The sequence below is a fragment of the Daucus carota genome, chromosome 5 (genome assembly GCF_001625215.2).
Source record: "Daucus carota subsp. sativus chromosome 5, DH1 v3.0, whole genome shotgun sequence".
Lineage (NCBI taxonomy): Eukaryota > Viridiplantae > Streptophyta > Magnoliopsida > Apiales > Apiaceae > Daucus > Daucus carota.
Window position 1 is genome coordinate 5048542 of NC_030385.2, and position 12204 is coordinate 5060745.

Here is a 12204-nt window from a genome sequence, read left to right on the forward strand (position 1 = left end):
AACTCATTGGCAGAGGGAGGGATGTATACTCGGGGGGCAGAGGGAGTATGAACGGATGGAGTAATTCAGAGTGAGTGATGTATATAACTCACAGTGATGTATATAACTCACTAACTCAGGGGCAGAGGGAGTCATTAATAGTGTGTACTTTATATGACTTGAGACAGATGATCTGGGTGGTTTGCATTAGGATCAGCTTTATCTGGGTGGTTTCCATTAGGTTCAGCTCATTATGGCCAAATGGTTTTTTTTTTTTTGATGATTCATTCTTGCTAGTTCTTCACAACAATTGAAATTAAAGAAACTTGAGCTTATGAAGTGGTTAAATTCAATGTGGAAGAGTCTGTTTGTCTGGTTTAAGCTATTTTCGACTCAGAAGTCGGCTTTAAATTAGAAATAAGTCAAAAACTGATTTAAGGCAAGAAGTTAATTATTTCCAACTTATCATCATTCAAATGGGTTCTAAGTCGTGTTTGAACTGAACCTGTAAGATTATCAGAAGTTCGGTTAGATGCCAGCTTGGATTCATACATTAAAGTTTTATCGGTTTATATTCTTGGAACTTGGCTCAACTTGCAAGAAATCAAAAACAAACAGTGGTCATTGCAGAAGGCTTCCTTCAATATTCTTAGTTTTAGAGGGGTGTATTCGATTGGGATTTTAATGGATTGTTTTTAGTCTATGGATTTTAATGGATTGTGTCTAATTTTGATTTTTTGCGGATTCTTGATAAAATGTCGCAGAGTCGATAGGATTTAAGCACAATGCTTCAAAATCCCATTGATTTTGATGGGATTTCAAAAAACTTAAAATACACTGAAGAATGCCACAAAATCCATCATTTTATGAAATGCAAAAAAATCCATCAGCATTTGAATACCATCAAATTTTAATGGATTTTAAACAATCCCAATTGAATACCATCGGATTTTAAAACATAATTTAAAATCCCAATTGAATACCACAAGATTTTGTAGCATAATTTGAAATCCCAATTGAATACCTCAAGATTTTAATGGATTTCAAATAATCCCAATCGAATACCTTCGGATTTCATGAATGCAAAAAAATGCTTTAAAATCTCAATCCAATACACCCCTCTTAATATCTTGTAGCAAAAGACCGTACGTCTGGAAAGATATATGCACTTACAGAAGTGAACCATCCTCACTCAGAGAACACTTGCATAGGTTACACAAGATACAGACCATGTTCACTATATGTTAATGTAAATCTTCAAGTTCATCACTATCAATGTCATCTTCAGAGCGACAGCTTGAATAAAATGAAGTCTGATTCCCTGATGAAGTATGATGTTCCAAAGAAGCATGTCGTGTGATCGAGGATCCTTTTGCTTTGCCTGAGTTCACTGTGTATAAGCTCTCGGTGTCTCCAGTTGTATCAGAGGATGCAGTTGATACTTCATTTATGAGTGTAAAAGGGTGATCTCCTTGCCTGGCCTTCACCCTTCTTTGCCATTTATGTAGTGAATTTCTCACATCGTTGGAAATTATGGTTTTCTTGAATCTTGAACCCATCTGTAACATTATATCAAGCGTCTTTCAGGGGGGAGGGGACACGAGAGAGATAGAGAGAGGGAGGGAGAGAATGAGGGGGGGGGGGGGGGGGGGGGGTTTGTAACATGCCTGGGTGGTGATGACATAGAGGGGGAAAGTGATGAAGCTACACCAAATTTGAGAGACTACCCTGCAGTAAATTAATAGCTTCATCTGCTTGAATATAATCTGAATTAAATGCACATGAAAGACTGTGACAAAGAACGAGACAAAATGAGATTCGACCATCATCAAACAAGTAAAATGTGCAAGACTAAGTACCCGAATGTCAATCGGATAACAAGGAATGTGTGGTTTTTTGTGAAGCAACTGCCTTCTCTAATTTCCCACTGAGAAAGAAGAATGCAAAAGGTGATAAACAAACAAATCAATTGTTCTTTCAGAAAAAGAAGCATAATTAAGAAGAAAAAGAAGAAATTCAGGCATAATGCAGGAACTCTTGATTAGTTCATATTGAAACTTAAAACTCATGCAGAAGAGCAGGGGGTTTCATTACATATGCACAAATCAATGATTTTGATGATACTAATGTGCATATTAGTATATCATAAAGTTAAATATTTGAATGAAACAGAAGTATATTGTTGTTCATAATTAAGCTGCCAAGTGGGGACAAATGAAGACTGTTTGACAGCTCTTTCCAGGGGCCATGTATGAAAATAAGTAGTGATATGCAATGCAAGTGTAATCTCTGAAATTGTAACGAAGCTCCAATGGAAGCACAAGCATAGTAGGTCGATTCCAACCATCTTACAGCAAAAAAATAAACAAATAGGTTCTTACCATTGACCAAATAAAAGATGCCATCTCAAATGCATTCTGCAGATCAAGTAAAACATTTGAATTAGTGAGTAATTTATGTACACCACAGAATTTCTAGTTTCGACGTATTTAGGTTCACCTGAAAAGATATGAACTGTATTATCCTCAATAAAAACCTGGGCCTTCCAAACCAGAACAATTCATCTCTAAGATTAAAACGACGAAATTCTCCTACTGGACCCACTTCTGTTATTTCAAGAGCTAACTTGACCACTATGTGGTGCAGTTTAGAACCGACTAGGAGAATCAACTTTTGCACATATACAGAAATGAGAAACAAAACACAGTTTTTAATAACAGTCTCAACAAAACAAATGCAATAATATAGGGGAAGTGCTTACAATTGCCGGAAGGAATGAAAGCCAAAAGTAGATGTTTGTTCCTGCACAAGTGTGGTGCAGATAAGCCCGAAAGGAGACACTAAACACATTTGTAAGGCCCTCTTATGACATTGCTAAGGTATTCATGCATGAGCTTACTAATTGGCGCCTCATACAATATATAGTAACAAATATATCAGCATAATTTGAGCAGTTGTAAAATGGTAACTTATCTTAACAAGTGTCTGAAGCAGAGTGTTAATTTATATGTCTTTTAGATTTTCCATTAACATGCCTTGTTCTATTGTGTCATCGGGAGGCGCCTTTAGTTTGCTCTAGGCGAGTAAAGTCCACAGTCATTAAGTTGATAGAGAGAGTGCTCGGGTGCATGAAATTACCATGAAAACCAAGAAGAATGCATGCTATGCCAAAAATCCAGAGCGGGATACTGCAAGAAGAATGTAAATTTTCATATGCATTGTCAATAAAAGCAATTATTATCAAGTTATAACACAAAAGAACAGCACTGCCTAATCAGAAACACTTGACACGCACTTATACTCAATCTAATCAGAAACCATGTTTTATGAATCTTAATTTTAAGATAAATCACCTTCAAATAGTAGATGTACAAGTACCTTATGCCAACAATATCCCGAAACTCATCCTCCATGCTTCTGAGCATATAATTGAGAAAATCATATGTTAATGGCAACTGATGAGTCTGCACAATGTAAAACAAAGGTTATGGTATGAATTATGAATATTTGTGAGTAGTGACAAATCTTAGTGCTTCAACCACTGGTTTTTTGGCTTAGTACATTAACTGGCAGTTTTAATGAAATAGAATTATCTTGAATAGGCAAATGTGTTTGTAATTCTACTGTCACCCCCATCCCTACACTTTATCAGAAGGCATTGAAGTAATTTTTTGCTGTCATCTATTTTCCATATTACTACTCAGCATTAACTTTTCTGAAAGGAAGTTCCATCACTCTAAAACCTCTACAACAGAAAGGAGTACCCATTCTATTGCATACACTATGGTCATTATTTCTAATCATCGTTATCTAGGTATGCTAGAATTATTTCATCAGATATTTATTCACACTACATCTGCATGAAAAAAATAATGAGTGTTAAGCATGTTTGTCTGTAATACATAGATGTCACAAAGGGACAAGTAAATTGATTTAGACTATTTTTTTTAGTCAAAATGGCAAACTTACTGTTATGAATCCTAATCGCAAAGCCATGTAGTCAGCTCGGTTTATAGAACTCCAAAACTGGCGACTGAAACAAAGCTGCAAACTGGGAAAACATGAGCTTGACCTCCAAAGCACTTGAATCATGCCATACAATAAAACTAATCAAGACGTGATCTGGAGTCTTAAGCAGGATATCGGAAAGATAAGGTTTCAAAACAAAGTTTCAGAAGAGTAAAATATAAGCACGTTATGTATGAACATGATGCAACAACACACTATCAGAATCATGTTATTTTTTTGGATCTTATCAGCATCATGATACAAATTTTTTGTCATTACCAGTGCTCCAGTAGTGTAATAATTCAAAAGAAAGCTCAAACTATAAACGAAGACACAATTTCTTGTTGTAGAATAGAAGCGATGCATGTCAAATAGTCCTCTAGATGACTTATGGCCGTGCTGACTTCACTAATATAGATGGTAGAGTCTAGACACAACCGAAAACAGTAATAAACTCTCACTGTTGATATCGTGAGCATCTTAGCCAGACACAAATCAAGTTTATCCTTAAAAAGAATTTATATATGTAGGCCATTACCAGCCAAACCAAAACCTTGTGCTTGCTCCAAGAATTGGATGTGTGGTTGGATATAAATGTGGTCATTCTTCTCATTCTTTCATTGCTTGAAATAGCTTCTGGTGAATGAAATTAAGAAATATCACAAAACTTGGGCTTATGATTAAAAAAGAGTAAAGGATAGTAGTAGAATATTTTTTCTTTGGCCAAACCATCATTCATGAATAATCAACATATAACCAGTTCACCTTCTGATCTTTGAAGAGCCATCACCTTGGCTTGATCTTCCCACACTTTCCAGCTATAGATCTGCATCCAAAAGAAGCATAAAGAGAAATAGAAGGAAAATTTTGATAATTACTCGAAATAGATTGGTTTGATTTAGGGACTATGGAGTGCAACTGTATTACCTTAATCATGGCAAGGGCAATCGCAACAAAGCTGTAAAATACATGACTGGTGCCTAGAACAAACAAGAACCGATGAAGCTGCTCCATACTTTCATGTGAAACGAATGATTCATGACCCTGGAAAACATATCTAAGATGTGATATATTTCAGGCATTTCAAATATTTATTATATAGAGGCTTTATTTTCCTTAGAAATGCAAGAATCTGATCATTTTAAACTGCATTTGGACCTTTGATCTTAAATGGACGCGTCTTATTATATGTGAGCGTACATATGATTATCAATATACCAGTTGTACCTGACCTTAAACAAATTTGTACTGCCTCTTATTTGACGATCATAGCTTTTATGATTAGTATCAAGATGCATAAGCATTAAGATTCTTATCAAGTATAGAATCAAGTCCAGATGCCTATTTTATCAGCTTTGTGCTTGACATGTCAATTTAATCTCTGTCAATATTATGACAATAGTTTACAAGCTAAAGCGTCTATATGCAGTTCAATACCAAAAGTATCACAGTTTATCACCTGAGGGCAATAATGATGTACTGCAGTTTTCATCAGCTGTCGCGGAGCTGAATGATTCATGAATGTATGATTAAAAACAGAGATTTCAATTTGAGATGGTTCATCACTCAATTCACTTTCCAGTGCACATGGGTAAAATCGTCTGCTCACAGAGGATGATTTAATACAGATCTTGGCAACATAAACAATCCAGTGACCCATCATCAATGATAGAAGCCCGAAAAGCATCAGTTCTGCTTGCAAAAATAAGCACACTATAATAAGTATACAGACAAAAGGCAAAAGAGAAGCCTAGCCTCAATGGTTTCTGTTCAAGGGGAGAAATTGCCTGATTACCATCTCTGATCTTTTCGAGAGCGGCCAGAAGAGCTTTTCTCTTTGTTCTATCCAGCCACTGAGATAAAGCACACCATAAATCAATCTTCTATGCATACCAAAGGCTCTGTCTTTTCTGCCTACACTACACACTGATACCACAACAAATGTAAAGAAACCATGAAACCAGAGTGATGATTAGACATAATTACCTTGTCGAAAAGCTCGAGGGAGGCAAGAAACAGCCAGCCAAGAACAACCATTGCAGTGATGACAGTGGCAACAGCCCATGTTGGTGTCTCAGCCAATGACTTTCCTCCTTCCTCCATTGTCAATCTCAAAACTAAATCCTCTGATTATAAAAGTGACATGCAGAGACCTAATTAGCATCTCTAATAAATTTTTGGCATGTGGGGTATGGTCTTTTCATAGTGTCATTCACATAACTCTTTGTGAGGAACAAGCCATTGATGAGTGAAGACAATAATCAAGATTTGAGTCTGACACTATCAAAACCTTTGTACATGCATGAGCTTATGTTCCAAGCTCCTAGACCACTCTGGTCCCATTACCCCAAATTGAAAATGAAACATTTACACATCTATAAAAGATTTTAATGTCATATATATTGTGCAATTTGTTTTTTTTCCCTGATAAAAAAGGGTATGATTTAAATTGTAATAATTATCTTTCGAAAATAGTGGTCAAAAGCAAATAAAAAATACATCGTATGATCAATTATTTATTTATAAAATAATTAATTTATTTTTTCAAAAGTGAGATACTGAAGACTAACAATATTAGTTTTTAACAATTTTCATGATTATAAAAATTGAGAATTTAATCGGTGAAGAGACTGATTAGGGATTAACAGGGTGATTTGAGATTAATCAGAACGATTGATCAGGAAAAAATCAGATATTATTATAATATTATAATAATATTTAGAGTTAAGTTCTATGAATCCCCATTTTTTTAGTCCTCAGAGTCCATTTATGTTTTACGAATAAAATATCTTGTAAAACGTGTTAATAAAAAATTACAAATCTCATTTTATAACTTTAATCACTTATAAAAAGATAGGATTACTAACTTTTGTTTCATGACTTTTACTTTTTTCCCAAACACTTTAATCACTTATAAGTCTTAACTAATTTTTAACTTCTACTTCACTCATTTTTTATTTTAAGCAAGAAACACTTATTTTAAACTCACCCAAACAGCCCCAATATGTTTTGTAATATTTTAAACTATATTTACTTGCAGAACATACATAGACTTAGAGCTGTAATTTGAGTCGGGCGGCTCGCGAGCTCGCCCAGCTCGAACTCGTTTAAGTGGGCTCGGCTCGACTCGACTCGTTAAACGAGCCGAGTTCGGACAAAGATTTCGGCTCGTTTAATTAAACGAGCCGGCTCGACTCGACTCGTGAAATTAAACGAGCCGAGTTCGGGTAGAGGTTTAGGCTCGATTAAGTGTAAAATTATACGAGCTGGCTCGCTCGACTCGTTAAAACCGGCTCGTTTACCTAAACGAGCTGGCTCGACTAGCTAAACGAGCTGGCTCGACTCGGCTCGTGAAATTAACCGAGTCAAGTTCGGGCAAAGATTTAGGCTCGATTAGTTAACCGAGCCGGTTCGGTTCGATTCGAATAAACTTGGCTCGAATTAGGCACGGCTCGAAACTCGCCCGGTTCGACTCGAATTACAGCCCTACATAGACTCCAACATTCCATTGAAACGAGGACCCCGTACAACTCCACTCATGATATTCAATATATTAGTTTAGTTTATTGATATTATTTAGAAAGAATTTATAATGATTTATCGGATTTTGAAAATGAAATCGGTGAGAAACTGCTCGTGGATTTATTGGCCCAAGCAGTGATTTTTAGAATTATGATTAATTATATATATTTATTGATCGATTGTTTATTTTTTTTTAATTTTTTAACCCCAGAAGCAAGAAAAGTTAAAATATTACAACTGGATTGTGCATCATCTTTGGAGTGAAGTGAAGCAGAATTGATGATACAGTCAACAACCACTACCCATAAAGCCGTTACCACAATTTATTTCATTTATCTCATCATCCCAACTTTTATTTATTAATAAAAAACCAAGATATCAGAGCTCTTCTGAACGAGCTTCAGGTTCCGGTATCTTCACAGCTAAGTTGTTGTCAATCCAGGCCAGATATCCGCTTCCCATGTTGTACACTTGCTTGAACTCCTGCAATTCACACATCCATAAACGGACCGTACGAAAATCGAATCAAACCAAACATTTCCGATATGCAGGACATACACCGAAAAGTCATCACAATTATTAATCGATTAATTAAACTTACAGATTTAAGAAGATCGATGGTTGCATAAACAGATCGGATCCCCTTTTGACACCCCTGCATGTTAAATTTCTAAATATTAACAAAAATCCAGAAAAAGAAAAAGGATTTCCTGATGTTACATAGTATCATTTTTACTATACCACTATAAGATTATCATCCTTTTTAAAAGTCGATAAAACTTGTTCCATAAACTTCGGATTCTTCACCCTGCCTGCAGTAACATCAACATCAATTATATATTTACTTTAAATAAAATATTAAAATCGGTTTCGAGTCGAATCGAATTTAAATTACCTTGAGGAGTTTCGAACATGTAAGGAATGTTAACGATATTCTTCACGTCGACATGCCCATTCTTGAATTCTTCCTCGGTTCTGAAAAGAACAGAGGATTTTACAAGTGAAATATTTTTCGAGAATTACTCAGAAAAAAAGAGAGGAAAAATGTAGATATGATTAATTAGCATACCTGACATCAAGGTATCGATGATTGCCGGAATTCATGAGGTCTTTAGTTGCATGGACATCGATGGTCACCACTTCGACATCTGAGTATGAAGTGGAGGATAAAAGCAAAATTACAATTAATCTAAGCAGAAAATAGAAGAAATTGGCCATTGCTGATTAATCTTGTTACGGTGACAAAAACACTCGCACATGTATTTATACAGGGACATATTTGATGCTGATTCTTGTGGATTTATTTTTGTTCATAAACCTCCGGTATATTTGATCGATGGATATTCAATTCAGATTTTAAAATATTTATCCGAATAATTTTGGTATATTCTTTTAGATTTTAAAAAATATATTAAAAATTTGGAATACTCAATATGAATTTTAAATTATTCTTAAAAACTGTAAATATGTAAAACAGGATGTTTGGATCATGAGTAGAAATAAGGATCGATCAACTCTAATAGCCATCACGAAACTGTTAGACTTTAGGAGCCCGTTTCGGTGAGATTATGACTTAAACGTAATTTATAATTTAACGTGACTAATGTGATATGTTTGGATAATTTTGCCTTATTGACTTATGGGTTATCAAAAATACAATAATAAAAACAAAAATGATTTATGAGTAAACTTATGAATTATGAGAAATTTTTATTAAAAAAAGTTCAAAAAAATTAAGTTACTGAAAAAAGTACCTCAAACTGACTTCTAGCTTTAAATCAGTTTCTGGTTTATTTCCGACTTTAAACCGATTTCTGACTTATTACATAAATAGACATTTGTCATTTTAAAGTCAGATATAACTTAAAACCCGAGTTTAAAACCCAGACAAACAGACTATTGGTAATAATAAAATAGATTAATAATAATAGATTATTACTCGAGTTTAAATTCATCCCTGTCTCCAAAATTCTATTGGGGATTGAAGAACTCGTCACACATTTTAATATTCTTAGAAATTATAATTTTGTAAATTGTTTTAATTTTAAATAAAATAAACTTTTATTTTATTTAAACTTATAACTTTTAAACTTTTTATTTAAAAATTTAAAATAAATTATATTTTAAATTAGAGAAACTATAAAAAAACAATAAGATGCAATTTTCAAAAAAAAAAAACAATAAGATGCATGGTTTCCCAATTCAGGGGTCATCAAAAAACCGCCCAAACCGCACGCACCGCACCACACCACACCGCAAAACGCGGCTTTTAATTTTTGTGGTGCGGTTGCGGTTTGAATTTTTCACAAACCGCACGGTGCGGTGCGGGTTGCGGTTTGACATTTTACTAGTGCGGTTCAAACCGCACCGCACCGCATTATAATAGTATATATAAATTACTAGTATTATTTATATTTATGTTATGTATGTATTTGTTAGAGCTCTTTAAATAATAGTTAATTATTCTTTATAAATCTAGTTTGCTATTATACCAAAGTTTATAAAACAATTATATTATTATTATATGTCTCTTACAAGCTTTTGTCCTAAAAATCAGTGATTAATCACGATTAATCACCGAGTAATCCATGTTTTGTAGCTCGCAAAACTAATTAAATATCTGTTTATTCCATTAATCATCCGATTAATTCCCTATCTATCCAATTAATCCTCATTTATCCCATTAATCATCCGATTAGTACTCGATCTATCCAATTAATCATTGTTCCGTGACTTCACCGATTAAGTCCGATTCCCACCTTTTACAACACTGCTTACAACTTATTGTCATTTTATTTGCACTTTTGTTTATATTTTTTAGTAGTCGTTGTAGTTCTTAAATGATAAATATCATATAGATTTGTTATGACTTTATTAATATAATGTATTTAAATTCTTTCATAATTAATTCAATTAAAATATTTATTTTAAACGTGCAAACCGCACAAACCGCACAAACCGCACCGCATTTTTGTGGTGTGGTTTACGCGGTTTTTATGCTAGCGCGGTGCGGTTGCGGTTTGAGTTTTCAACCAAACCGCATGCGCGGTTTGGTTTGAGGTTTTAAGAAAAAACCGCAACACCCGCACCGCGATCACCCCATCACTCATCCGGACCCTCCATCACTCATTCCTCCTCCTAAAACTGTTGGTCCTCGTCTTCGTCAATGACCTGGAAGTTGCCCCTGATGAAGCCTAAGCCCATGTCAAGATGTCACAGTTCCAAAGGGCCTGAAGATCCATACTGGCCTGAACTTGGTTGCTGCCTTCCTGCCTCATCCTCCGCAAGGTATCGAACCAAGAGATTTTGTCTTTCCACCACTACTCTCTTTCTAAGAACCAAGATCCTATCCCTCACCCTCTGATTCAACTGTTGAATCACCCCATTATGACGAGGATCAACATACCATCGCCAATCATCCATTCTCGCAGAGCTTTTTTAGATTCAATCTCAAGCTCAACCAGATTCTCTCTGATCCTATGAGCGAGTTGTAACCCTAAAAAAAGTGCCCAGAGCTCATAGCCAGGATGATACCCTCTTCGTCTCTAATAACGACACCAACACCAGTGGTGTTGCCATTCGGTAACGGAGGATTGTAGTACACAACATGCACATTGATTTTTGCAAACCAATACTAGGAAAATCCCAACCACACCAACACCAGTGGTGTTGCCATTCGGTAACAGAGGATTGTAGTACACAACATGCACATTGATTTTTACAAACCAATACTAGGAAAATCCCAACCACACCAACACCAGTGGTGTTGCCATTCGGTAACGGAGGATTGTAGTACACAACATGCATATTGATTTTTGCAAACCAATACTACGAAAACCCAACCTAACTCCATATATATGAGAAAAAGTAGGGGAGGACTAGAAGACAAGAGAAAATAAGAGCAGTATATGAGGGGAAATGGAGAGCTCATCTGAGTCAATAAAACCCCACAGAAATGATGGCTTCTATCTGTTGCTCTTCTCAAAACTCTTGGAAACAAGCAATGGCTCTCTCATTTGCCAACTAAAATCATGATTTTTTTGAAAAGGAGCGAAAATGATATAATGTGTGCTGCTCAAGATAATACACCAGTATTTCATTTAAATCCTTCCGCCTTAGACAAATAGATAAAAATTAAAATGCTTGACTTAAATAAAAATTGCACCATTTGACATAATGAATCCCAAAAGGTAATAATTAATTTTTAGCACCATGCATGCAACATTACAGGTCTGTTGGCACCTTGCACTGCCAACTCGTGTGCGGAGATTGTGTTCTCTCTTGAACTATGACAAAGCTTGATGTTATTATTCTGAATTAGTTTATTTCAATCTTTATTCTCAGAGATATTACCATTACCAGCTCTGTGCTTGTGGAAATCATCCACTAAAGTAAAACAATCCGTCTAATTTGAAGTCTCCCTTGAATGGTTCTCCAAGAAGTAAAAGATTTATTAATGAATAGTATTGCTTTCCTCTCAGCTTCCTTAGGTGATATTGCTGTCAAAGGCCCTAAATATATATATACATATACATATACATACATACATACACACATATATATATATATATATATATATATATATATATATATATGTACTTGCTCAAATGAGAACTTTCTTAAAATGAGAACTGTGAGAACTTTTTTAATTTATCAAAATCTCATTCATTTGAAGGGCCCCGCCAGGGGCACCTT

General features: G+C 35.0%; 2 protein-coding genes across 4 annotated transcripts; both read right to left on the reverse strand.

Annotated features, from left to right (window-relative positions):
• Positions 1 to 1027: 1027 nt before the first annotated feature.
• On the reverse strand, positions 1028 to 6315 carry LOC108220666 (MLO-like protein 4). Of its 3 annotated transcripts, XM_017394501.2 has the most exons (15): positions 5974 to 6310; positions 5783 to 5840; positions 5447 to 5679; positions 4915 to 5031; positions 4753 to 4813; positions 4526 to 4623; positions 3949 to 4023; positions 3358 to 3443; positions 3118 to 3167; positions 2741 to 2781; positions 2479 to 2649; positions 2361 to 2396; positions 1839 to 1906; positions 1647 to 1707; positions 1028 to 1538 (listed from the first exon to the last, which is right to left on the reverse strand). In XM_017394501.2, the coding sequence occupies exons 1-15, from the start codon at positions 6088 to 6090 to the stop codon at positions 1224 to 1226; spliced, it is 1587 nt and encodes a 528-aa protein (XP_017249990.1). In that variant the 5' UTR covers positions 6091 to 6310; the 3' UTR covers positions 1028 to 1223. The 3 variants fall into 3 exon arrangements, with proteins under 3 accessions (XP_017249990.1, XP_017249991.1, XP_017249992.1); XM_017394502.2 differs by lacking the exon at positions 1839 to 1906 and having other exon boundaries at positions 1401 to 1538; positions 5974 to 6315; XM_017394503.2 differs by lacking the exons at positions 1028 to 1538; positions 1839 to 1906 and having other exon boundaries at positions 1672 to 1768; positions 5974 to 6315.
• Positions 6316 to 7727: 1412 nt separating this feature from the next.
• On the reverse strand, positions 7728 to 11975 carry LOC108222524 (thiosulfate sulfurtransferase 18). The gene is made up of 5 exons (XM_017396439.2): positions 8579 to 11975; positions 8405 to 8484; positions 8251 to 8321; positions 8111 to 8164; positions 7728 to 7992 (listed from the first exon to the last, which is right to left on the reverse strand). The coding sequence occupies exons 1-5, from the start codon at positions 8725 to 8727 to the stop codon at positions 7888 to 7890; spliced, it is 459 nt and encodes a 152-aa protein (XP_017251928.1). The 5' UTR covers positions 8728 to 11975; the 3' UTR covers positions 7728 to 7887.
• Positions 11976 to 12204: the final 229 nt, after the last annotated feature.